The following is a 27,816-nucleotide window of genomic DNA, read 5'->3' as shown; positions in this document are numbered from 1 at the left end:
GCTCATATTCACCCTAAGGGTCTATGATGCACTTGGTGACGCTGTAACTGATCCATGTCACACCTAAATGTAACACAACGCTTGCGATCTGTCGTCGTCGTTCCCCCCCCCCAACACACACACACACACACACACACACACACACACACACACACACACACACACACACACACACACACACACACACACACACACACACACACACACACACACACACACACACACACACACACACACACACACACACACACACACACTGCCATCATTGTGGCCTCTATGATCCTATGATCTTTGGAAAGGCATTCAAACATTAAAAGCACTACAGCCATATATGACTTACCTGCAGGAAACGGCATGTACCAAAAAAACAGCAGAACAATGGGCGGTCTGTCAACTTCCTGAACAAACTGACAGTTTATTGCACACTTAAGGTTTTAAATGTATAATTGAATAGGCATTGTGTTGTTCTGTAATGCAGTTCAGATGAGGTTATAGTGAATACTGTTTATATTGTTGTGGGTGCTCATATTAAGTACCAGAACAAATGTCATACCTGCTCACCTGCATTCATGTGGCGGCAGCAGGTCTTGGGCTCAGTGCCAGCAGAGACTGACAGTAATTTTGCGTGTGTTTCCTTCACCTCAGACCCTCAGGTCATATCATGTCATACATGAAAACACACACTCTGCTAAATCTCCTTAAACTATTGCAAAAGAGTGATTTAAAAAAAAATACAAATAAAAATGTTAACACTATAACACAAGCCTTGCATATTAATTTAGTAAGAATACTTTTTAGCCATGTGTTTTTTGTTTTATATACATATGTTACACAACACCCCATTGTTTGTACACCAATCCTTATCAGAACTGTATACAGGACTAGTGGTTTTTATGGTGAGCTAATGGTATTTTCTATCCCCATAACCACCCCTAAACATAATCCTTACAGATTTTTTTTTACATTTTTAATAAAAATATCCTCATAATGTAAGGGTAGAGACCTACATTGAATACACACTACATTATGAGGATATTCATCCTAATTTATCCTTAAGTAATATAGGTCAAACCAGTACACACACACTATGATTAATGATAGAAAATAATATCACAAGTACACAGCATTTCTAAACGTACATAATATAATTAATAATGTAATGTAATATAACATGTAACATTTACATTTTTAAATAACTTTTTGCATTTGGCAAATATTTGTATTCCGAACAATTTATAGCTTATAACATGATATACATATTTTATCAGCACATGTGCTCCCTTGAAACCAAAACCACTACCTTAATAAACACAGATTCTGCCAATGAAAGATGTGTTTAAGTGCTACAGTTTACATTAGCCAGCTTATAAATCACCAGCATATTATGAAAGGTATGTATTTTTTAGGAATAGTGGGTATAGAGCTATCTGTTCATGAAAGACCAAACTATAGCTTTGTCATGCTATTGTATGTAAACAAAGAGGCTAGTGACAGAGGTTAGACCGCTGAACGGTGCTCTGGCTCTTGTGGTTTCTCTGTAGATATGATATCTCTGACACACTTCATACTGTTACAGCCCCTACGGCTGTTCGCTCTTAGATTGAGTTACAGCTACATGTTTGGGTTTGCCTTCATGCAAATTCTGCCCTGAATAACAGCTTCTAACTGAGAGCCAGGAAGAGTGTGTTAAAAGTGATTTAGTTGATTGACTCTTTATGCCTAAATGATGCTAGTTACTCGACATTTCTACCTATCCCTAACCACTGTCTTTTCTCTCTCTTTCACATCTCACCAGCTCCCATCACACAGGGTTCAGGAGTGAACTTCCCTATGGCTGACATGCCAAGTCAGCCATATTATCAAGACCTGAACTCAGGAGTGAGTTTACACCGGTCCCTCTCATCTCCTCCTGGCAGGTTAGCATGCATGTTCAAACACCACCCATGCATACAAACACATAAATTATTAAACCTGTTTGTTGTCTTCAGTGTAAGATCAGCTTCGCAAAAGATCAGCTAAACAAACACAACAAAAAAATTTTTTTTTAATAGAATTGTTTTATAAAAAATGAACCCATATTTGAAGAAAAAAACTAAAGCTAAATTAAAACAGTTGTTTTGTCTATGTTTAAATGTATTAGTCACATTTTACCCCACAATATGTAACATTAGAGTTAGTTTGGGTCAAAGTTAATTAAAATATCCCTTATGCCCTTTATTCAATTTAAAAAAAAAAATGATTTTCAATGATACAGCACAGATTGGTGTAGTCAGAAGTCAGATTAATGCACGTTCTTCTGTCCTCTGCAGTAAGCGGCCTAAGACGATCCAAGAGGACAGTATGGAGACTAGTCCCACAGGGCCAGACTTCTACCCATCCCCCAGTTCACCGGCCAGCAGACCCTGGCATGAGAGAGACCAAGGTGAGAGAGACTGTTCATAGCCAAGACTTGCTCTCATTTCATTATCATGTGAGCATTAAGCTCATTTCCTCCATTTAAGCACTACTAAGAGCTATTCATCTCTCTCTCTCTCTCTCTCTCTCTCTCTCTCTCTCTCTCTCTCTCTCTCTCTCTCTCTCTCTCTCTCTCTCTCTCTCTCTCTCTCTCTCTCTCTCTCTCTCTCTCTCTCTCTCTCTCTCTCTCTCTCTCTCTCTCTCTCTCTCTCTCTCTCTCTCCTCTCTCTCTCTCTCTCTCTCTCTCTCTCTCTCTCTCTCTTCTGTGTGAAAATCTTTTCTGTGTGATTTTCCCCTTTCTTCAGTTCTCAGTAAAGTGTGATGTTGATAAACTGGTCTTCATTCTTGCAGCACTTTGTGAACTCCAGTCTTCATGCAAAACTGAACAAAACGCATCAGTCAGCATCAGCCTGTGGCATTCTCATAACCTCGGCTGTCCTTCTAACACTTCTGCAACAATAATGAGTTTCTGAAATTATGACCATTGAACATTTCAGTGGTATAAAATTTCACTTACAGTGAGTGGGACTGCTCACTGGAGTTTATTTATTTATTTATTTTGCTCTTTTTATGTATGGAAGCCTAACGCAATTGCAAATTAGGGCCTGTATTTTATTGTACAGGCACACAATGAATAAATAGAATGTAATCTCAACTTTTTGCATTAACTGAGCCTGATGTGTCCAGAAATTGTAGGTTTTGGTGAAGGATTTGCTTTGCGCTACTTTCTAGTGTGCTGCAGTTTAACATAACTATAAAGAAAGAGTTTTGTGTGTGCAAAATGTTTCATTCTTTTGTAGTTTAATGGCTACATTTAAAGGACTGGTTTTAACCCAATTTAAGCCTAAATGATATGGAATATATAATATTGTCGATATAAAATGATTACCGTAATGATTCATTTCTGCACTATTAACAACATCAAAGAAATCCCATAGTAGCCTACTTTAAACACATTTTACAAACTTTTGTTTTGACAAAATCCCCAAAATAATTTTCTTAATTTTAACAAAAAAAAAAAAAAAACTATTGTGTGTGTTAAAACAAATCTGTCAGATGTAGATCAGACTAGCCTGGTTTCCTGTCTGCATTGATATTTGATTAGGCATGTTTCTTCCTTCAGAAAGGGGGATTTGTCTGGCGTGTGCCAACTATTGAACTTGACCTGATCTCTAAAATGGGTGTGTCAAAGGTCAGAGCAGGGTTGTGACCTTTGAGTTCAGACACCATACCCAGATGGGATGGAAGGGGGAGGGGGGTGTGGCAAGCAATGAAAGGAGAGATCTCCTGTTCTAACAATGAGTTTGCACCATTAGTTACCCTTGTTACTCATTCGCTCACATGAATGTCACCCAGTTCTGTAACATTCAGTTTAGATCTTAGCTAAAAGATTTTAGTTTTAATAGATAAAAAAAAACTTTCCCTGTGAAAAATTTAGATTTTAGCATCTAGTCAAGAGAGATTGTTTTTGTACAGTGCGTGCGTGTTAGAGACAGACAGAGAAACGGGCAGGTGTGACAGCGTCTGTTTGAACTTGTCCCTTGACGACCAACAGGTGGCCAATGTAAGAGGAAGAGGGAGAATTTGAGAACTAAAAAATACAACACTCAGCTATTTCAACAACAACAAAAAAGTATTTAATTGTAGTTAATTCAACTTCCATACTAATTTCCCAGACAGCAGGACACATTACACTACTACATTGAAATGTTATGTCTTATTTTCTTGTCTTGCACTTGTTTTTGTTACCTGTGTTAGGACTGTCAATTTAATAGGTGAATTAGTTTGATTATTTTGGAAACAAATAATGTGATACAAAATTATAGCCTCAAGTCTGTGTCTATTTAAGGATTTACTCTGCTAAAATGGTGACCAAAAATTATCTTAATTTGGATGATTTTCTGGTCGATTTAATTTATTATTACTTCCCCCCCCCCTTTCTGCTGATGAGCTGTTGTGAAAGATGGAGGGAGGAGTGAAGAAGGGGATGGGGTAGAATAGAGCTCATGAGAAAGTGGTTTGTTTTGTAAAAGCCATATCAGAAGGAGCGAAGCATGAATATTAAAGCCATATGAGGCCTTCACAAAAGGAAACTGTCTCAGCCAAAGCCTATGTGCACACACACACACACACACACACACACACACACACACACACACACACACACACACACACACACACACACACACACACACACACCTTTCTAATTTCATATCAAATCAACTTTGTGAAAAGACAATGTCATTGTATATTCCTTTTTCTCTGGTATGCTTGAAAAAAAAATGAATATATCAGTTTTCCCAATCTGTGTTCTTCAGATGTGTGTAGTCATTCCCTGGTCACGCATACAAACAAAACATGCACTTAAAAAAAAAAAAAAAAAAAAAAACTGCGCAAATTCTCCTCCTGTCACCTTCTTTCTCTCTATATCCCACCCACCTTCATTCTATTCTTCCTTCCTTCCCTCTTTCCTCAAACACATATGGATATTCCTGAGGGAGCACAACCCTGCCTTCTAACAGCTTTTTTTCTTCCTTTTTTAAAATGTTCTGTTGCAACAGGTGTGATGACAAAATATTATTCGAAAGCCATATGCTAAATTCGGACATGTTGAAACAGGAAAATGCAGTAAAAAATATTTTGAAGAAAAATTATTCACGTTTCAAACCAAACTGTATAAAGCTTGGCTCTGTTAAAGTGCTGTTACTGCAAGGTTTATCTGTAGATTCTGTCTAGAAAACTATTACAATACCCATTTATATAGTTCATTATATATATTTTTTTTATTTTTTTTATATATAAAATCATTTAAATATTTTAAAATGCAATTAAATAGATAAATAAATACTGCGAAATAACTTTGTATGGTTAGGAAATCTTTGGCAGCAACATTTTCTCAATTGTCAGTAGTGGCAATCTGGGACCCTAAATAGGACACACGGACACATGGAATCCCCCTACATTCCAATGCCTTTGTGCTATTTGAGTCAAGATCATTTACCTTTTTCCTGCCAGAGAGAGAGAGAGAGGTGCAGCATTTATGAAGTTAAATATACAGAGACGTAGTCGTGATTGACTCCTTCATCTAAAGCATCTGTGCATATCTAAACACACAATCTCAAGACAGAACACACATCATGAGAAGTGTTTGCAGATATGTCATTAGCTAGCGGTTCTCTTTTCTTCCACCTCCCTCACTTTTCCTTATTTCATTATTCATTGCGTCTGCCTCCCTTTCTTTTCTGTTTTCTCACCTCATCTATGATTGTCAGGGAGGAGCGCCATAGACATGCAGGCCAAGCACTGTCTCCTCCATGTCTGCTGATGAAGAGACTTTTTTTTTTGTCTCTTGGAAGTAGATATGAAGTTAATCTTTTTCTTAAACAATCAAACAAGATAGATGATACACTGCATTGCATTAAAGAGAGGGGACGTGGAATGAAAACAGCATTACAAAACATGAAAATGTCAAAAGAATGTGTTCTTATGTTTGGTGACAATTTTTTGGGATGCTCAGTTCCGTAATTTTGGCGAAGATTTAGTCGCCTAGTCAATTAAGACTTTTTTTTTTTTCTTTAAGTTGATTTTTTTTTTTTATGCTTAAGTTCTGTTCATCCCAGATTTTGATTTCTTACATTAATACTTTGAGAAAGATCTTGGTGCAAGTTTATATCTGACATCCCCTGTCTATTTTTTTTTTCTTCAGCAGACATGTCCTCTCCCAGCATGAAGAAGCCAGAAAAGACATTATTCAGCCCCACATCTCCACAGGACTCTTCACCTCGACTCAGTACCTTCTCCCAGCACCACCACCCAGGACTGACCACCGTTGGCCATAGTGGTACTACTTTTCTAAAAAATACTTCTCACAATCCTTCCCTTATTCAAGCAAACCTTCTAACAAACACTGAACATGTTGAACGATAATGCTGTCTTAAAGCACTCCTCAAAATGTTCTACTTACTGTATGAGTTCGATTGTTGTATTTTTTTATTTTGATCTTAAACTTAAATGGGCAATTTCTTTCTGTTTCATTTCCTCCCAAAATAATTGTAGGCCTAGTAGAATACAAGCATGTGCATTAGGTGTGTATAGTAATTGATGTTTTTATTATTTTTGTACTGCTACTAGGTCAAAAAAGAAAAGAAAATAATCACACTCAAAATACAAGGCAGAGACAGAGACCATATTTACAATTAACTAACTGATGATATGCACTTCCTTCAGACTGGGCTGTCTAACAGCCCGTGTTTAAGGAATCCACAAAACTCCCACACTTGCGAGCTAAATTTTTTCAGGCACGAGTGTATCGCTGTCTGTATGTACATCTGTCATCTCCTCCATATGATTTTGTGCGGCAGTAGTAGCTACGCACTGCTTCATCTTCTTTTTTTAATTGTATTACAACAACGTCTCGGTTACGGATGTAACCCTCGTTCCCTGAGTAGGGAACGGAGACGTTACGTCGAAATGACGACGAATGGGGTTCGCTTAGAAGCCTATCCTCTTCGAATATTAATAAAACGAGCCAATGGCAAGCAAATGCCATGGGTCTGCTGAATTTGCATAGCGTAACTCCGCCCCACAGTGTGGGTATATAAGGAAGTGAGCCGGCAACATGCAGATATGTTTCTTCGCTGAAGGAGCCAAGCTGAACTCAGGCTGTTCCAGCGGTACAGCGGAAGTGGCAGGAAGACGTAACGTCTCCGTTCCCTACTCAGGGAACGAGGGTTACATCCGTAACCGAGACGTTCCCTTTCGTAGTCACTTCGAGTTACGTCGAAATGACGACGAATGGGGTTCCCAGTCCAATCACGCCACCTCGGCTGTCTTCCAGTGCCCTGCGTAAGTCTGAGCTCCCTGTCGTGAGACTAGCACGGACGAAGGACTCCTACTTAACACAGGAATACCAAGGTACACTGGGAAGCATATCACAGTGGAATATGCAATCAGTGCCCGCCCGAAGGGGGGGGGGACTTAAGAAAACACATATGACCCGGAGGGGGGAGCATACGGAGAACACTGGGGTGTCCAGCCCGTAGGGTGGAGTATTTCAACCCCAGGGGTGGCAGACTGGCTTGCCAAGGGAAAGACACATGCTCGAAGGAGGCTTACAGTGGAAATACACACGTGGGGGTCGCCCAGCGGGGGAACCATGCACATGGTGGCACCTAGCCAACGCGAAAGCTGCCGGAGGCATAACTCTGGCGTTGACGTCAACAGCGCTGGAGGAACTCAGGGCTTATCAGGCTCACCTGAGGAGAATATCGCACGTATCCAGTCCGTGGAGTGGAATGGCGAGCAAGCGAAGACACCTGAGCGGGTCCTAGCACCGGCTGGTTGAAGCGAGTACTCGGGAGGACACTGGCTCCACTCGGAGATTGTAGAATCTGGCGAATGTGTTGGGTGTCGCCCAGCCTGCAGCTCTGCAGATGTCTGTTAGCGAGGCGCCATGCGCTAGAGCCCAAGAGGAGGCCACACTCCGGGTGGAGTGGGCCGTCACACCAAGGGGGCACGGTCGACCTTGCTGCTGGTAAGCCAAAGCAATGGCGTCCACTATCCAGTGAGACAACCTTTGCTTGGAGAGAGCCCTTCCCTTCAGCTTCCCACCATAACAGACAAAGAGCTGGTCTGAGGTCCTGAAACATTGCGTTCTGTCTACGTAAGCACGGAGGGCGCGTACTGGACAGAGCAATGCCAAGGCTGGGTCTGCCTCCTCCAGGGGCAGCGCTTGCAGGTTCACCACCTGGTCCCGGAAGGGAGTGGTGGGAACCTTGGGCACATATCCAGGCCGGGGTCTCAGGATCACGTGAGAAAAGGCCGGCCCGAATTCCAGGCACGCTTCGTCTACAGAAAATGCGTGCAGGTCCCCTACCCTCTTGATGGAGGCCAGAGCAACCAGGAGCGCTGTCTTAATTGACAGGAACTTAAGCTCCACTGATTGCAGAGGCTCAAAGGGAGCACTCTGCAGGGCAGTTAGTACCACTGAGAGGTCCCAAGAGGGAACGAGAGGAGGGCGAGGAGGCTGTAGTCTCCTCGCTCCTCTCAGGAACCTGATGACCAGGTCGTGCTTTCCCACGGACTTACCATCAACTGCGTCGTGATGTGCGGCGATAGCGGCAACATATACTTTCAGGGTGGAGGGAGACAGCCTTCGCTCCAACCCATCCTGCAGGAAGGAAAGCACGACACTGATCGGGCATGATCTGGGGTCTTCTGAGTGAGAAGAGCACCAAGAGACGAAGAGGTTCCACTTCAACGCGTAGGCATGTCTAGTGGACGACGCTCTAGCGGAAGTGATGGTAGCCACCACCGCTGGTGGTAGGGTACTCAAACCTGCCTCGTCCCGTCCAGGAGCCACACGTGGAGGTTCCAGAGATCGGGACGAGGGTGCCAAAGGGTGCCCCGTCCCTGAGAAAGGAGGTCCTTCCTCAGAGGAATTGGCCAGGGAGGTGCTGTCGCGAGGAGTACAAGTTCGGAGAACCAGGTTCGGGTGGGCCAGTGCGGCGCAACCAATATGACCTGCTCCTCGTCCTCCCTGATCTTGCACAGGGTCTGTGCAAGAAGGCTCACTGGGGGAAACGCATACTTGCGGAGGCCCCGGGGCCAGCTGTGCGCCAGAGCGTCCGTGCCGAGCGTGCCCTCGGTCAGGGAGTAAAACTGGGCGCAGTGGGACGAGTCGTGGGAGGCAAACAGGTCTACCTGTGCGTCCCCGAACTGATCCCAAATCAGCTGGACCGCCTGGGGATGGAGTCTCCATTCTCCAGGAAGAGGCTGAAGCCGTGAGAGCTCGTAGGCTGCACAGTTCAGGTCTCCCGGAATATAAATGGCTCGAAGCGACCTCAGATGCTTCTGACTCCATAAGAGGAGGTGGCGGGCGAGTTGCGACATACGGCGGGAGCGTAGACCACCTTGTCGGTTGATGTACGCTACTGTCGCGGTATTGTCTGATCGGACTAGTACGTGCTGGTTCTTGAGCAGCGCCCGGAAGCGGTGCAGAGCGAGACGTACTGCCAGCAACTCGAGGCAATTGACATGCCATAGGCGGTGGGGTCCTGTCCAGGAGCCCGCGGCAGCATGTCCATTGCACATGGCACCCCAGCCCGTGGAGGAGGCATCCGTTGACACAACAACATGCCTGGAAACTCGTTCTAAGGGCACTCCGGCCCGTAGAAAGCTGAGGTTCGTCCACGGGGAGAAGGTCTGACGGCAGGTCGGAGTAACTGGAACTCGGAGCTTGCCCTGGTGCCATGCCCACCTCGGGACTCGATCGTGAAGCCAGTGCTGAAGCGGTCTCATATGAAGCAATCCGAGCGGCGTTACCGCGGCTGCAGATGCCATATGCCCCAGGAGCCTCTGAAAAAGTTTCAGTGGAACCGCACTCTTGCTCTGGATTTGTCTCAGGCAAGTCAGCAGTGACTGCGCGCGCTCGCTCGTAAGCTGCGCGCACATGGCGACCGAGTCGATTTCCATACCGAGAAAAGAGATCCTCTGCACGGGGCAAAGTTTGCTCTTCTCCCAGTTGACCCGAAGGCCCAGACGGACTAGGTGCCGGAGCACTAGGTCCCTGTGTTCGCAAACCTGGTCCCGAGAGTGAGCTAGGATTAGCCAGTCGTCGAGATAATTCAGGATGCGAACCCCGTGTTGCCGTAGCGGCACAAGGGCTGCCTCGACGACCTTCGTGAAGACGCGAGGAGACAGGGCCAGCCCGAATGGGAGGACCGCGTACTGGTATGCCTGCCCCTCGAAAGCAAACCGTAGAAACGGCCTGTGTCGAGGAAGAATGGAGACATGAAAGTAGGCGTCCTTCAGGTCGATCGCTGCAAACCAATCCTGTGGCTGCACACATTCGAAAATGCGCTTGGCCGTGAGCATCTTGAACGGAAGCCTGTGAAGGGAACGGTTCAAGACGCGCAGATCCAGGATTGGTCGTAACCCACCGGTTTTCTTGGGGACAATGAAGTAGGGGCTGTAGAAGCCGGACCTCATTGCGGCTGGAGGGACAGTCTCGATCGCACCCTTCGCCAGCAGGGTGGCGACCTCCGCTCTCATGACAGGGGCATTGCCACCGACCATAGTGAAGCGGACTCCCCTGAAGCGGGGAGGAGACCGCGCGAACTGAATCGCATAGCCGAGCCTGATGGTCCGCGCGAGCCAGCGGGACAGGTTGGGAAGCTCTAACCAGGCTCCCAAGGACTGTGCTAGCGGGGTCATGCGGACGACAGACGTCCCCGCGGGGGTGCAGCGAAGCGGAATGACCGGCCCGGACGTGGGTGGCATAGCGGCCCGGTGTGGGGGCACGGTCATTAGCCGCGTCCTGCCAGAGGGAGCCAGGGAAGGACCAGCGTTCCACGGGGGCGTGCTCTGGCAGGGGTCTGGCGACAGAAGGGGATGAGAGCGGCGGGGCCCGTGGGCGGCGCGCACTGTCATTCCCTTCTGGGGGCTCAGAGATGGGGATATCAGTTCTTTCTTTAACCACATTAGGGTGCTGCCCACCCGTGGGTGAGCAGCGGGGAGTGGAGAACAAAGGATTCTCCCCCGGCCCTCCACCGGGGGAAGGAGTGGTCCTGCTACCATCTCCTGAGAAGAACTGATGGCCATCTCTGAGCAGCCCGTCTCAGGAGCGCCGCTTGGCCTGGCGTTTAGCGGGGCGCGGGGCTGGAGAGGGCTGGGGCGCCTGCCTGCGGCGTCCTCCACGACGCGGCCCGGGTGAAGGCTGCTGCTGGGGCCGTGCGGGAGGGGCGGGAGCCGCGGGAGGGCGCCCTCGGCGGCGAGCAGGCTGAGGCGTCTGAACCGACGGCTGGGTGGAGGCAGCAGCGGGCCGTCGGGGCAGAATATGACGAATAGCCTCAGTCTGCTTCTGGGCGGTTGAAAACTGTTGGGCAAAATCTTCAACCGCTCCGCCGAAGAGGCCAGCCTGGGATATGGGGGCGTCAAGCAGACGAGTCCGCTCAGCGTCCCTCATATCGGCCAGGTTGAGCCAGAGGTGTCTCTCCTGGACCACACTAGTGGACATCACCTGGCCCAGGGAGCGTGCGGTCACTTTCGTCGCCCGGAGAGCGAGGTCAGTGGCGGCACGCAGCTCATTGAAGAGCCCTGGGTCAGTCCTCCCCTCGTGCATGTCCCTGAGCATCTGGGCCTGGTAGACCTGCAGAGTGGCCATGGCATGCAATGAGGCGGCTGCCTGCCCCGCAGCTCTATAGGTCTTCGCCACCAGGGTCGACGAAAACCTACAGGCCTTGGAGGGGTGCTTAGGATCACCACGGGAAGAAGCACTCTGTGGACACAGTTGCATCGCAACAGAGCGTTCAACCATAGGCACCCCAGTGTACCCGTAAACAGCCGCCTGATCGAGAGGAGGAAAGGCGGAGGAGGTCGCCGAGCGATCACGGGAAGACAAGGGTGCCTTCCAGGACCTCGAGACCTCCTCATGCACATCCGGGAAGAAAGGCATTGGGGTTGGACGCCGACGTGAATCGGCGGCCGCGCCCAAAAACCAATCGTCCAGACGCGAGCGCTCGGGGCAGGGTGGCGGATTGCACTCTAACCCGATGCTCGCGGCTGCCCGGGAAAGCATGGCCGTCAGCTCGGGATCAGGATCGGGCAATGCTGACGCGCCCGGAGGCGGCAGCACAGCCGATCCCTCATCTCCCGAGGACTCCTGCCCACCTTGTGATGCTGTGATCGACATAGCATCGTCATTAGGAGCGCCAGACGGCGCACTCGGTCCGCCGCCGACCGTTGGCCGGGACTGATCGAGCGCATCATCTGGTCGGCTCGCGGGTTGCGGCACTTGAGAGGGGGATGTGGCCCGAGGACGAATCGTCGGTTGTTGTTGCCACACCGTCACCCTCAGGTCACCCTGGCCACCAGCCGAAGTACCAGCTCTATTACTAGAGGGGGTAGATCGGGGTGTGGATGAGGGGACTCTCACTCTTTCGAGATCACTGAGTCTCGACCGTAGTGTCGCGATGGTCATGTTTCCGCAATGAAAACATGAGTCATCCACAAGCGCTGCTTTGGCGTGCTCTAAGCCCAAACACGCAAAACAGCGATTGTGCCCATCTAAATCAGACAGCCAGTGACCACAACCAGAAGGGCACGGGCGATGCATCTTTAAAAAGACGTGCCACGCGCTTTGCTCTTTTAGAGAGAAGGAGAAATCCCCGCAGATGCTGAAGCGACCAGGGAGAGAACACACACACACTGGCAGATCACTGCTCAGATCGCAGGGAATGTGCACTCGCTGGAACTCGCTGTCACACCAACACCTGGAGGGAAGCTCGTCTCGAAGAGGAATAGAGATGATACTCAGGATGGCTTGTGGAGTGAAGGATAAACTTGGCTCCGAAAGCGAAAACATATCTGCATGTTGCCGGCTCACTTCCTTATATACCCACACTGTGGGGCGGAGTTACGCTATGCAAATTCAGCAGACCCATGGCATTTGCTTGCCATTGGCTCGTTTTATTAATATTCGAAGAGGATAGGCTTCTAAGCGAACCCCATTCGTCGTCATTTCGACGTAACTCGAAGTGACTACGAAAGGGAACCAGTGTTACGGTGCGATATCACCACCTACTATGTTGGAGTGATGATCACGATTATCATCAGTACCACTGTAATTGCCACAGAGATTTATTGATGTTCTTCATCAACATTACAAACATTATTATTACAAATACCAAATGACACGACTCCGGGAAAGTCAGGGCTTAAACAAAATTCCAAATTCCTCACTGGTAGACATGACTTTATGGGTGATATTCATGCTCTTTCAGCCCTTAAATATATTAATTTCCGACATGAACACTTAAAAATGTTTAAAATGCTATGTTCATGTAGGTTTTATGTAAATGTGTAGAATGGCTTCTTGATAATGACCCATGAGAAAATCTTTCATTGAGATTACATGTTTTCAAATTAAAATCTATTAGTAAAGTAGTTGTTTTCTCTGTCTGTGCAGTAATTTCCACTAGGAGTCCACCTCCGCATTCTCCGCTGCAGTTTTCCGCCCCTGCCATCCATCCCCCAGCCCCGTCGCCCTACATCTCTCATGGCGCCATCCGCTACCCGCCGCACCTCAACCCACCCGACTCCCTCAAGAACTACATGCAGTCTTACGACCCGTCCAGCCCACAGAGCAGCCAGGTATGTATGGAGTACACGCACAAAGACTAACGTACACGCGCATTAACCCAGACCCTAATGCAATCATACATAATTAGTACAGTTTATCTGTACTAGAACAGAGCCTTTAAATCTCATGACTGTGTGTGCATTGTCCACAATACATAATAGATGCCAGCTGTTAAAATAGGGTGTTGGTTTAACGTCTCAGTTGAAATATTCCCTTTCCTGAGACGCGCAAGAACAGATTCACATTTATAAAATACTTGAAATAACATGCATCACATGTACCGTAAATCCTCCAATCACAATCATCATGTTGTCACATATGTTAACCATACCGTGAGCTAAAGGCGTTCTACCCCCTAAAACTAATGAGACCCTCATTGTAAGAGCACATGCTGTAAACACAAAGGTGCTTTAGCGCAGTTTTCTTCTTTTTCTGCCTCTACCTCTCGCTGCCTGTCTGTCTTGGTGTCTTTGGTTGTTCCCAGTGCATCGGACTCAAGTTTGATTAACAGGCCACATTGTTTCAGCACGGTAATTGACCCAGTTTAGCTAACGAACACAAAATCATTAGTGGTTTTCTCTGTCGGCGCCTTGTCTATATCAGCTCAGAGCCGAGCGTGAAGCCAAACGACGGCCTCTCCATCGCTGTGGCGACTGTTTACCAGCAGCGGCGTAAATGAAGCGAAGGGGAATGAAAAGAGAGAGAGGAAAAAACGCAACAACAAAAGCAAGTCAATAAACACTCTAACCATGGCAGCCACTGCACATTAGCACTAACACACATGCACTCAATGGGCCCTATCTTGCACCCAGCGCAATTGACTTTGAACACCGACGCATGTATCATTCCTATTCTGCACCCGCGCACAGCGGACTTTTCCCTCCACAGACGCACGTCGGTAAATTAGGAAATGAACTTGCGCTCGCGGGGGCGGTTCAGCGCAAAGAGGAGGCGTGTTCCGGCGCAAAACTTCAATGGTGCTATTTTCCAGTTTTAGAAAGCAATTGCGCAACTGACCAGGGAAAAAACAGTCTAAAGACAGTGGCGCGTTGCGCGTTAGTGATGTAGTATTTTAAGGGCGCGTGCTTGCCATAATGTTAACCCGCATCCACTTTGATTCTCTAATATAAACAGATGCAGCAGTTTTCATTTTTGCAAATCATACATTATTACAAGGAAAAATATTAACACACGAGGGAAATCATTGTTGTGTCCGTGAAGATGTGAAAAAGATCTATCTAGATAAAAAAAAAAAAAAAATCTAGATTAGGCTACACATTTACTACCCAAATTATACGCCTGTTTAACCTAATTTGGGTGGGTTTCTCCCATCATCCCCAATGTCACTTCTCTGTGTTTTACGGCCCTGACGAGAACGTCGGTTTCCTCGGCTGTGAATCGCTCCTGCGTGCGCAGGCAAATCTGCCGTTATAATAGCAATCCGCCGTGGAACAAGCGCGTCTGCTCTTAAAGGGAATGTGAGAGGACGCTCTGATTGGTTTATTTCACGTTACGCCCAAACCACACCTATGAATAATGAAGCTACTTCAGACCAACCCCTTTTAGATTTGCGTCGGGCGCAAGAGTCGTTTATCCGCCGGGAAAATAGCAACAGCGCCGGGATCCACCCACAAAGTTACTTGCGCTTTGCACTTTGACACTTGCGTTTCAGATCGTCAAAATAGGGCCCAATGTGTCTCCAACTCCATGAAAACTACTTGAGATTCCCTAAAGTATGAATTAAGAGAAAATATTATAATAATAATAATTTTAATATTATTATAATTATAATAATATTTATTGTATTTATTGTTATATCATATAATTGAATATAGGCCATTATGTCTTCATTGTTATATATATAAAACATGTAAAACACAAGCTTTACCTCATTCCTGTTAATTGAAGGACTTGGATGTTTCGACTCCTCCTCCTTAGCAGGTGATGGATGGGGCTCTTGTTGAATAGAATTTTAAAGAACTTTCTGCATCTCTGCCAAGCAGCTCAGACTGTCCCACTCATCTTAATTAGTACCACAAAATAAAATAAAAAGGCCAAGGCTCTCTAAACATTTTGTTAAAGGGGTGGTATAATGCCCTTTTCACAAGATGTAAAATAAATCTTTAATGTCCCCAGAGTGTGTATGTCGAGTTTTAGCTCAAAATACCCCACAGATATTTTTATATAGCATGTTAAAATTGTCACTTTTTGAGGGTGAGCAAAAACGCACCGTTTTTGTGTCTGACCCTTTAAATGCAAATGAGCTGCTGCTCCCGGCACAGGGGGCGGAGCTTCAACAGCTTGTGTCCTTTCCTTTTTTTGAAAAGTTAAAAAACTTTTAGCCTTTTATGTTCAAACCGGAGTCAGACAAAGCTGGAGAGACTCAAGAAGAAGTGACAACATGTAGAAGCAGCAGGGTGTTTCTGAATGGTTAGTTGGTGAATTTATGTAGCTTATGTGTAGTTATCTTCTAGTCATTGATTAGCATATTCTGTCATGACAATATAAATCGTGTTCAGGGGGCGGGGTTTATTTAAATTATAGGGTTGGTGATGTCACTAACCCGGGAGGAATGTCATGTAGTCCCTACCAGCCGTTTGTTGTAGTCCTTAAAAAAAGGATTTCTTTAAAAGCAGATATCTTCCTTTGCTTTGAACTTTGAGCGTTGTAACTTTGCAGATGTTGTTTATGATCAAACAGCAACATTACACACTAACTAAAGTTAGAAAAGTGAAATCATAATCAACCACCCCTTTAAGGGGAAATTTCAACTCTGTTTATTTTGGATTATATTGCGGTTGGTTAACACTTACAGTTCCCTTTTGCTTGAAGATATTTGATACCTCTCTTGTGTTGCTTAAACTATGCGGAAGTGTGGAAAGTCAATAACAACAACAAAAAAAGAGGTAAAGTTAAAATGGGTCAAATTAAAATTCAGTAAAAGTATCTAATTTGCTTGTGTTATAACCATTAACACAGTCTCTCTCATTTTTTAACCTGATTGGGGAAAATCAGTTTTGTTTTAAAAAAGTGTAAGAAATATCTGCTGTGATTTGATACGTTGGGAAACACAGCGCTGATTGTCTGAGGGATTTCTTCTTTTTCAGTGTGATTGAAGCGAGGTCTCAATATGACAGAGTTTTATATCCCCGCCGCTCAAACAGTAAACAAAGGGCTCATAGACTGGACGAGGCATAGCACGCTGGAACTGTTACTTGGGAGAAACCGCAGGGAACGATAAAGGTCGTAAATATTTGCCGTTGCCGGGGTCTGGAGCTTGGTGAGGGGAGATCGCTCTGCAAATAACATGGGGCATATAATCGGGTGGATGGGAGCCAGGATGTTTTTATGCTTGCTTTAACGCAGATTATATTACACCCTAATTAAACATTCTATTCACATTGGGGAACCCCATGGACACCATTCTCTTTCATAAAGGCCTGTTTGAGTTTTGAACTTAGGGCCCCGCTATGTGAATTCAGTCAAGTCTGTCTCCTGCAGTACAGAGTAGAAGGAGGTAGACGCTCGCTCTGTGTCTGCGTCTGAATCCTGTGTTCCCTCAACCCCCTCTTTTTCTGGTTTTTGTATCAACTAAGCCATGAAAAGTGCACACTCAGCTGTCTAGCGCCAATGCCAGAAGAAGATGGGAGAACGTCAAAAGATGTGTTAATCTGCCCATAATCAGAGACAACAAAAATAAATGACCATGATCATTACTGTAGCTTCATAAAAAAAAAAACATGTAACAATGTGGCCTGATATGCTAACAGACTACTTTTTTTCTCTGAATGCCACAGCCGAACAGCAGTGGTCAGGTACTGGGGAAAGTGCCCGGTCACTTCACGCCAGTACTGGCCCCCTCGCCCCACCACGGCACGGTCAGACCAGTTTCTCTCTCGATGGCTGACACCAAGCCAATCACCACATCCTCAGAGGGTGAGTTACTCCCATCTCTACACTACCACTGTCACAAGGCTGCATCTAATTTGGTCCAAAAAATACAGTAAAATCAGTAATATTGTGAAATTATATTACAATTTTATTACAAAAATCTGTCTTCTATTGTAATATATATATATATATTTTATTTTTTATTTTTTTGGGGGTCAGCAGCCTTTACGCCAGTCTTCCGTGTCAAATGATCTTTCAGAAATCATTCTAATATGCTGATATGGTCCTTAAGAAACATTTGTTATTATTATCACAGTTGAAAACAGTTGAAATTTTTGTGGAAACGGTGAAATCTTTTTTCTCAGAATTCTTTGATAAATAGAAAGTTCAAAAATAGACTTTTTGTTCATTTGTGCATTCTTTTGAAATAGAAATCTTTAACATCATAAATGTCTTTACTGTCACTTTTGATCAACTAAACGTGTGTCCTTGATGAATAACAGTATTAATTAATTAATTAATAGTAAAAAACCTCTACTGAGCCCAAACTTTAGAACAGTATAGTGTATTACACCAGCTGTATTAATATATATGTAATGTATATTTAGGTTATTCGGCTCCAGGCACCCCCACTGCCAACCGTTTTGTGGGACTGAGCTCCAGAGACCCAGCCTTTCTTCACCAGCAACAGGTGAGATATGACCCAGCCTCTTTTTTTTCTGTTCTCTCTCAAATCCCCATCCAGCTGTTCTATATTCCCAACAGGTATCAGAGCTGTCAGGTAGCACATCAAATAATCTGGTCATGAAATGTAGGGACTGTTGTGGTCCCGTGAAGATACAGGGCTGTTGAGACAAAATGAGGAGGGAACTCTTGATATTTGTTTTGTGTCAGCATTTGTTAATTGAATGCACCTATTGGGCACAAGTGACGTATTCTAAGACACTGTGTAGGATATTATATTTGTAAAGCGTTTAATGCCATTGACATTCCTGGCAAGCTTTCCTCGGTTACTCACAATTATTGAGCACATCTTTCCACTTGCTCTATAACCACGGTCACGTTTAGAGGTTTATGGTTTTTGCAAGTGCGGGTGAATGTCACTTTTATGAATAATCCGTTGGTTTCCATAAATTCATACATAGAGTCCACATTTTTATAAATAAGCTAAGACTAAACCAAGGTATTTTCTGTTAAGTACCCTGCAAATAAATACAGTGGCCCCCAAAAGTTAGGTGGACAGCTAAGCCATATTGTGTATAAATATCTTTGCACAATATCAAACCAACAAATGACGCTAGACATTTTTTCAGAACTCACTTGACTTTTTTCATATTTTTAAAGTTAACCAAATTGTTTCAGCGTGATTACACATAGGTGTCCTAGCAGAGTGACCCCAGGTGTATATCCTCACATTAGCTATGGACATCCGATTAACATTTGACAACCAGCAAGTGTTCAAACACAATTCACTTTTTTAAACGGTTTAAACATTCTGCTGTTTAAACATTCTCTTTTTTCCAAACATCTTTCTTTAAAATATAAGCCTCTAAGTTTGATGTTTTATTACTTAACACAGTGATAGTCCTACATTTTAAGTGTGCTTTAAGTGTCAAAATACTTGTTGGGGCCACTGTAGAATTTAGACAGACATAAGTACATAATGCTTATACTTTTTGAAATCAAGTAGTTTCAGACTGTCCAATTTAAATACGTTTTTCTACCATTTGGTTTGTTCATGTTAAAAAGTAATTTATAAAATTATACACAGCAGGGGATGTTTGTTGGACTTTTTTTTTTATTATTGCTATCACATCCCTTGAGACCAATTCCAACATAAAATCTATCTTGTCTTAGTGTTAAAACTACTGTGCAACAAAAGCTAGCATTGTCTTCAGATGGACAAAATGATATATGACTAAATGCAGTACTTAACGTGAGCGATATTGGTTTATGTCAGGCTCGGCTTAGAATATATTTAGTGAAATGATCATTTTTGGCAAAACACTCAGTATTGTATAAAGAGTAATAGTCGAGTGCGTGTGTGCGATGGCCCTCTGCAGCATGAAAGGGCTGGTCTGAGGCCAGTATTTTCCACCCTCTAATTGAATTCATCTGCACGCGGCGACATCATAATTAGTGGTTTTCTCTTGCCCTGCTCCCGAGTTACAGTAATGGCAAGCCTCGCTTTTATTACTCTCTGGTTTTGCATACTTGGACGGGGCCAAGAAATGTACAGCTCACCAACAGGAACAGCGCTGCAGGACTTATTTTAAAAACATGGGGCGGATTTCTTCATGGAGAATTATTTTACTAAGATGCAGAAGTTGAACGAACGGATAGATTGTGTAACTGGATATAATGAAAGGACCGATATTGATAACAGCGATTCAGTGTGTGAGCTGGATGAATGAGCGATTATAATATCTTTTAGCAGGTATCGCATGTAGGCACCGCAGCTGCTGTAGTGTCTCATACGGCTTAATGCCTTTTGTTTTAGCTGTAGTTCACTTAACAGGGAGAGGGATCAGATGTAGACAGGATGATATATCAACCATCTATCATGTTTATATGAGCCGGGGCTTTTGTTTGTCTTCAGAAGTGAGAATTGTATAGCCAGTCCTGACCCGAATTAACCTGCGGCCATTGAGCTGGCGCTTTCTCTGGGTAAATAATGTCTTCCGTACACACCAGCCTTTATTCTGAGTGATTTATCATAGGATATTATGAGATGTATTGACACCTGTGCTCCCCTGCTGAGCTTTTGTCAGGGCATGCGGTGTGACGCGTGGGGCGTATGGATTACAGCCGTCGCCGTGGCGTCACCTTACAGACCCGTAGCGCTCCTTTCCCAGCATGCTGTGGGGCAGGGTGCTGCCTTCAGCTCAGCCAGGCCGTCTGGAAACTGAGAAAGCTCCAGACGCTCAGCGGGACGCTTTCTTTCTCTCTCTGTTCCTTAATGCCTCCTAGCATCGAGAGGGTCTCTGTATAGGCTCAAACACACCCTCGCTATAATGACTCCATTACATAAGCATTCATGCTGTGTCTTTAGCCTCCGTTTACTGGAGTCAGTAAATCAAGCGGGTGTGTCCATACATACATAATCACTCCTCCTATTGGTCCCATAGCAACTGTTTGAGCTTATTCCATTTACAAGAACCATCTGTATGCTTATAACCCCTATGTAAGATGTTGAGACGTAGCTGCTTGTGATTTGTGGCCCCAGGTCCTTCAGATAATATGCTTGTAGTCTGTTGTCGCAGCACGCATACATTGTATGATATGGTGCTTAGACTCTGAAGTGGCAGCTTTGGGATGGCAGTCATTAGAGTAATGGACAGTTTCCTGTGATAAGCCATAGAGACAATTCATCTGGGGTACGGACAGTGTCGCATAGAGCCGTGGACGTGTGTTTATTGGAACAGTAAAAGAAAGCTTTAGTGGTCATCTGCATTGGTGTTTCAAAGGCTGACTTTCTGTTATCTAGAAAGCAGGCCTGTCGATAGCCAGAATAATGCTGATAAATGCATAGCACAAATTGAGGATACCAAATTAAATGAACACAATAATTACTCTGAGTTAGTTATAGACTATTATTTTGCCATTTTGAGAATATCTGCTTCGGACGTTAACTGTGACCAACTGACCGATCAACATAAGGGTTAGATATTCACAATCCATATCCGTACTTTATCAGTCATTGGCTTTTATTATTTTATTATTCATGCTCATTTAAGTGTCTTTACAGTACATTTAGATTACGTTTGACGTGGTCTGATGCTCACTTAAAGTCAATCTTTAAATACTATTATTACTGTAAACTTTTTTTGTCAAAAGTTTTGTGTACACACTATTGGGGTCAGTAAAAAATATTTTTTACAGGAATTACTATTTTTATTCAGCAACGTTGCAGTAAATATTTATGCCATCAAATTACATTTATATATATATATATATATATATATATATATATATATATATATATATATATATATATATATATATATATAGTCAAAACATTACTATTGTAATATATATTACAATAGTAATGCTTTGACTATTTTTGACCCAAAAAAACGCAGCCTTGTCGAGCATTAGAGGTATCGTAAATGGTTCAATTGTCTGAAATGCATTTTCTCCCAACCTAGCAACCATGAATATACTATAATAAAAGTATACATGTAGCAGTTTAATGTTTTGTCTAACAGTTTGTTAGTATTACATTTGTAGACCTAAATATGTATATATTTAGCATATATGATGCATCAGACAGAAAACAGATGACCAGTTATTGACGGATTTCCTTATAGCAGGGGTGAGAAATTCTTGCCCTCGAGATCCATCCATCCAAGTGGATCTTGAGGGCCAGAGATTTCCCCACCTGCTTTAAAGTATGATCACAATGGCCCTGTTTGTTAAATCAAGCTCATTCACAACTTACTCGAAACACAAACACACAGGGGAGAATGACAGATGAGCATTCGTGCACACAATCCAACAGCACCTGCTCTAGACTGATACCCCTGTGTAATTTGTTTGTGAAAACACCAGTGATGAGAAGATTTCATTAGCCGCTTTCCCCAGGGGTTCTTCCCTTTCTCTTTCAGCATTTCTGTTCTCCCTCCGTTCTCTCTCTCGACCAGTGATCACAATCTTTGGCTTTATCTAATGCAAACATGTTAAAGCAACCACCACTCACAGCTGTGAAGGTGCTAGCGCTGCTGTAGCGTAACTCTGTGATCCGCTGGTACCAGTGACAGATGGCACCCGTGATCAGATAACTGCCGACCTCAAGCCTAGAGCTTGTGTCTCGCTATTATGTTTTTCAAGCCAACATACTGTGGCATTTTATACCTCATTGTGGCACTATAGTTGTTTCATTGTAGATAAGACCGTTTAGTTAATAACGGTACTCCACTAAAATAACACTTGTGCTTTGATTAAAATTCAAAGTATATTTGGGAGATTTTTTTTCTTTTCTTTAATCTATTTATTTTTCTTTTATTCATTTGTTTTTTTCCTTCTTCCTTTTTTATTTTTGGAGCTAGAGACCCTCAGTGCTGACATTTTTAAGAAACCTTTTTAACAAGTACAATACTATTTATTTATTTATTTTTCTAGTGTATTGTGTGGTTCGTGTTTTTGGTCTATGTTTAATTAAACAAATCTGAAGACCTGAAATATCCTCTCTTAATTCCAGAGATCTAAAACACTACAGATACACGCAGTGCAACTCCTCATCAGCATATTGTATGAGTGTGTGTTTTTTCAATGTGTGGGGTCGACCAAAACAGGATGAATGAATGTGCACTACCAAAACAGTCTAATAGCTGACCTCAGACTTTGCCCCAGTGCCATTGTTTTCTGGCTTCAGGTCACTCGAAAACACACACACACACACACACACACACACACACACACACACACACACACACACACTCACACACACACACACACACACTGCTGGAGTTTGTTCAAGTAGTGTTGGCAGTACTGACGGAGGTGGATATCCGCACATGGGAATGTGAAAATACCTCACATATTTCTCTATTAGTCACTCTTCTGAGCATGTTCAGCTTAATGGCACTTTTTTATTATTGCCTCAAAAGTGTCAGATTATTTATATATATTTTTTTTTTCAATGTCAACTTTTATTCGGCAAAGATGCATTAAATTTAAATGATCAAAAGTGACAGAGACATCTACACCCCCCCCCCCCCCAATCCAAAAAAAAATTCTCCACAAAAATGTAGAATAAAAACTATTAAACAGCACGACTATTTTCAACATCGACAATAATAAGAAATGTTACTTGAACACCAAATCAGTCAATTAGAATGTTTTTTGAAGGATAATGTGACACTGAAAACCGGCTGCTGAAAATGTCACAATATTACTTTTTACTGTATTTTTGATCAAATGAATGCTTAAAGACATTTTCATAAACCTTAAAAAAAAATCTTACTGACCCCAAACTTTTGAGCAGCAGTGTATAATATGAATTAAAGTTTAATTAGATACAAATTTATTTACACATAACATGTAGTTACAATGTTTTCCCTGCTGAATATGTAGTACATATCATTTGATATTTATCCACAGCACCCGTGACAATCCCATGCTCCTGGTGAAGTTCCTGTTCAGTGTTAGCACTTCTCACCTAATTTATGTGGCTTTCACTCTGGGAAATGTGTGTTTCAGCCACCCAAAAGTCTCCGGGGTGAGCACTAAAGCATCTTTGAAGTAAATATAGAAAATCAATTATTCACCCTCCTAGATTTATTGCGATGGAAATGGATTTGATTTGAGAGTCTACTGGTCCTTTCCAAATATAGCAGGAACTATTGACAGAGTACCATTGAATATTCAGAGAGCGAATATACCTGATGAAGGCTCATATAGCACGTGTGTGTCTGACAGGGCAGTGGCGTTCATTAGCAAAAGTGTCATGATTTACTCTAATGCTGTTGTTTGTTGATGGCTTCTCACACTTTCATGCATACAATTTGTTGCATGTTTGTGTGTAAATGTGACCAGTTGTTTATTTTTCTCTCTCATTTACACTGACCTTTTCAAAAACTGGTGCTTTGTCAATTGTGACCAAGAACAATTTGAATCTACTGACTAAGATTAGTCTCTCACATAGCATGTTTCATGTTATGCTTCAGTGAAAACAGGCTGCTTTTACAATATCTAACAGCAGTGAAGTCACCGTAACTGCATGCACTACTTGGAATGCATGTGCTTCCTCCCATTCGAGTGCATTCTGGGATAGATGAATAACCTCCATGTAACCCAGCTCCCATTTTTGTATACTAACCTCTTCTTTTGCTTTCAGGACGGTTATTAGAACCCTAATGGTATTGCATGCCACATGTGACAATTGCCTTTTGTTTGTGTACATTTTTGATGGCAACTTTCTTTCAATGGAATTGTAATTTAAATTAGAATGTTAGGCCTAGAACAGAAGATTTAAGATCTAATATGACCATTAGTGATGGTGTTTTCTTATTCTAGTAATGTAAGATTAACATCAGATAAATGTTAGAATATGTGTTGAGATAAGCTTAGGTCTTGCTCCAGGTCTTGTTGCATGCTAAATGTGTGTTAGTGCCGTTGTGCTAGCCCAGTTGTCTGACTGAGAGGTGTTTGATTGACAGCTGAGGATTTGTGACTGGCCCGTGAATCAAAACATCAGGTCATATGGCTCAGAGGAGGCTTTGGGGATTTCTTGGCAAAGGTAAACGTTTCCTTTTATTTTTAACCCACCTCTCCACTAAATATTACTATGTACAACCTATATCTGCAATAGTCCAACCCAGTCCAGATCAAGCCCCCCTTTTCTGTGTTTTTGCACTCATCGCAAAAGTGTATTTGTGATGAATTTTGTTCATGTATTCGTGTTTAAGGCCATGAATGCATCACTCATTCATGTAATGGGTAAATATGTCATGAAAGATAAAGATTGAAAATTTAATATGTTCTAATTTGCATTTTGACTTCTAACTATATTTCCAAATGTTTTAGGTCCATCTGCTTTGATGTTCAATAAACTTTGGTTTCTCAAAGTGTAATAAGTGGAACTTCACAAACCTTTTTCAGGCTGTCGCAAGCACTGAGCACATCTGGATGAGCAATCTGCGGCCAAATTCATAGAAGCTTCACACATCACAGTGCATTAGCTTGAGAGAATTTAAAGGGATAGTTCACCCAAAAATTTAAAGTAGCCTATGATTTACTCACCCTCAAGTCATCCTAGAAGCGATGCATTGTGTAAGAAAAATATCTACATTTAAAACTTTATAAAGTAAAATAACTAGCTTCTGGCCAAACGAACATACGGATTCGACTTAAGTCTAAGCGTAACTTATGCAAGTAATGTGACGTACTGCTGATATTTACGCTACGCCATGACGCACTGCACAACTTCCGACGTCACAAGTTGCGCATTAGACGTAAGTAGACCTTGTTTGGCCGCAAGCTAGAATTTTTCTTTGTAACGTGTTAAATATGAATACTTTTCTTACACAAACTCATCGCTTCGCTTCAGAAGGGCTTTATTAACCCCCTGGAGCCGCGTGGAGCACTTTTATGATGGATAGATGCACTTTTATGGACTTCAAAACAGAAACAGCCATTCATTGCCATTACTGCTCAACCAGCTTTGGAAGAGCCAGGACATTTTTTGATATAACTCTTGATTGTATTTGTCTGAAAGAAGAATGTCATATACACCTAGGATGACTTGAGGGTGAGTAAATCATGGGCTAATTTTCATTTTTGGGTGAACTATCCCTTTAACATTGAAAGTGGTGGATTTGTTGGTTGTATGTGCTACATTTGGATGAAATTAGAGATGCAACTTCTTAGAGGTTTTGATATACGGGCATCCAGCAATTATTTTTAATGTTAGCACAGCCCTCTAGAACCATCTCCAAGAAGTTGAATCTCTTGATTAATTCACTTAAAATCAATGCTGCTAAACATTTTTTAGAAAAAAAGATTAACTAACGGATGTTGAATGATTTTAGACAATCATCCTGATCTATCGTTACCAGATCAAAATAGTCATACGAGCTTCTGCCCATCTTGGAGACAACAATGTTTATGATTGCCCCATGAATGTTGTTCTAAGACTTTTTTTCAGTATACATGAGAAGTCACACTTGGTCAGCCTCCCTTGATATTCATGGTCAGTTAGACCTCTGGAATGAGACTATAGGAGTATCGGCACAAAATGACCTCTGATGATTATTCTGTTATAAAGAAAATCAGAGCAATTAATGGTTAACATCCTTATCTCCCTGAACGAAAGGAAGTTAGAAAGATGATAACTGCTGGGAAAGAGAAGAACTCCAGCATTAGTGCAGCAGAATCTGTCTGAGGCTCACTGAGAGCTGCATATTCACAAAGGTCATTGCTAAGCTTGCTAAGGTTTTAGAGCTGAGGCAGTCAAGACTGTTTGCTCTGTTTAAGCCCCTCACCCTCCCTTCTGCATTGAAACTTTGCACTGTTCTCTGAAAAAAATATTTTCATAAATATATGACAGTGAAATCAAGATTTACAATTCTTGTATCTTCTCTCCAGATGCTTTTTGGTAATGCTACTATGCATCAAGCAAAGCTAACATGCTTGCTCCTCTCTCCTCTCTCTCTCTCTCTCTCTCTCTCTCTCTCTCTCTCTCTCTCTCTCTCTCTCTCTCTCTCTCTCTCTCTCTCTCTCTCTCTCTCTCTCTCTCTCTCTCTCTCTCTCTCTCTCTCTCTCTCTCTCTCTCTCTCTCTCTCTCTCATCTCTCTCTCTCTCCTCTCTCTCTCTCTCATCTCTCTCTCTCTCTCTCTCTCTCTCTCTCTCTCTCTCTCTCTCTCTCTCACAGATTTATGATAATTTGCCACGTTATGCAAATTAAAATAAACATCACATCACATAAATATTCAGATTCTCCCAAGCATTGTCAGGTTGGCTGGGGACTGTCAGTGGACAGCCATTTTCAGGTCCGACTCTTGTCCCACTCAGGACATTCACAGAGTCCACCCTAAGCCTCTCTAAGTGAACTTTTTGGCCCACTCTGATGTCCTGAGTGCTCTCTACCCTGACCAATTCCCAAGTCCATGTCGATGGAAAAACACCCACACAGCATGATGCTACCACCACCATGCTATTGGGATGGTATTGTACAGGTGGTGCCTGTTTTTTTCCAGACCATTCAGTTCATTAGGACAGAAAATCTTGTTTCTCACAGTCTGAGAGTCCTTTAGGAGCTTTTTTTGCTCATTTTAAGCAGACTTTCATATTTCATGCAGTGCAGGAGAGGCTTCTGGCCATAAAGCTCAGTGTTGCAGTGCTGTTTGTCGATCTGCACGCTTTGCCAGTGTCCACACATTATCTCTGGACCTCAACCAGAGTGACCTTAAGGTTCTTGGTCACCTCTCTCACCAAACCACTTCTCCCCGATGGCTCAGTTTGGCCAGGAGGCCAGTTCTAAGAAGAGTCCTGGTTGTTCCAAGCGTCTTCCATTGGACGCCACTGTGCTCTTGGGACCCTTTTTGTAGCCTTCCTCAGATCTGTTTCTGAGCTCTGCAGGCAGTTAATTTTACCTCAAGGCTTGTCTTTTGCTCTGATATGCATTTTCAGCTTTTAGAACTTGCATGATTCTAAATCATGTCCAATTAGATTTGCCACATATTTACTCAAGTCAATGTTTAGAAACATCTCAAAGATGATTTAAAATTATAATGCATCTAAGCTAAATTTCAAATGTCAAGCAAAGTCTGAATATTTATATTAAAAGTTATCACATATGTTTTTTGCTTTGTCGTTATAGTTAAATTATA

At 43.2% G+C, this 27,816-nt stretch overlaps 1 protein-coding gene across 11 annotated transcripts in view; it reads left to right on the top strand.

Annotated features, from left to right (window-relative positions):
* LOC306994530 (nuclear factor 1 B-type-like) overlaps positions 1 to 27,816 on the top strand; it is a 114,800-nt gene that overhangs the window by 78,132 nt on the left and 8,852 nt on the right. For 4 of the 11 annotated variants that reach the window (XM_079605084.1, XM_079605090.1, XM_079605088.1 and 1 more), the window contains exons 5-11: positions 1,796 to 1,916; positions 2,310 to 2,422; positions 6,161 to 6,295; positions 13,421 to 13,605; positions 17,392 to 17,530; positions 18,094 to 18,176; positions 24,646 to 24,725. In XM_079605084.1, coding sequence (XP_079461210.1) covers positions 1,796 to 1,916; positions 2,310 to 2,422; positions 6,161 to 6,295; positions 13,421 to 13,605; positions 17,392 to 17,530; positions 18,094 to 18,176; positions 24,646 to 24,725 — 856 coding nt within the window. The remainder of the gene's footprint in view (positions 1 to 1,795; positions 1,917 to 2,309; positions 2,423 to 6,160; positions 6,296 to 13,420; positions 13,606 to 17,391; positions 17,531 to 18,093; positions 18,177 to 24,645; positions 24,726 to 27,816) is intronic. The other 7 variants (XM_079605092.1, XM_079605085.1, XM_079605094.1 and 4 more) reach the window with 3 other exon arrangements.

Source organism: Phoxinus phoxinus (genome assembly GCF_949152265.1).
Source record: "Phoxinus phoxinus genome assembly, chromosome: 2".
NCBI lineage: Eukaryota > Metazoa > Chordata > Actinopteri > Cypriniformes > Leuciscidae > Phoxinus > Phoxinus phoxinus.
This window is presented reverse-complemented; position numbering and strand designations above follow the sequence as displayed.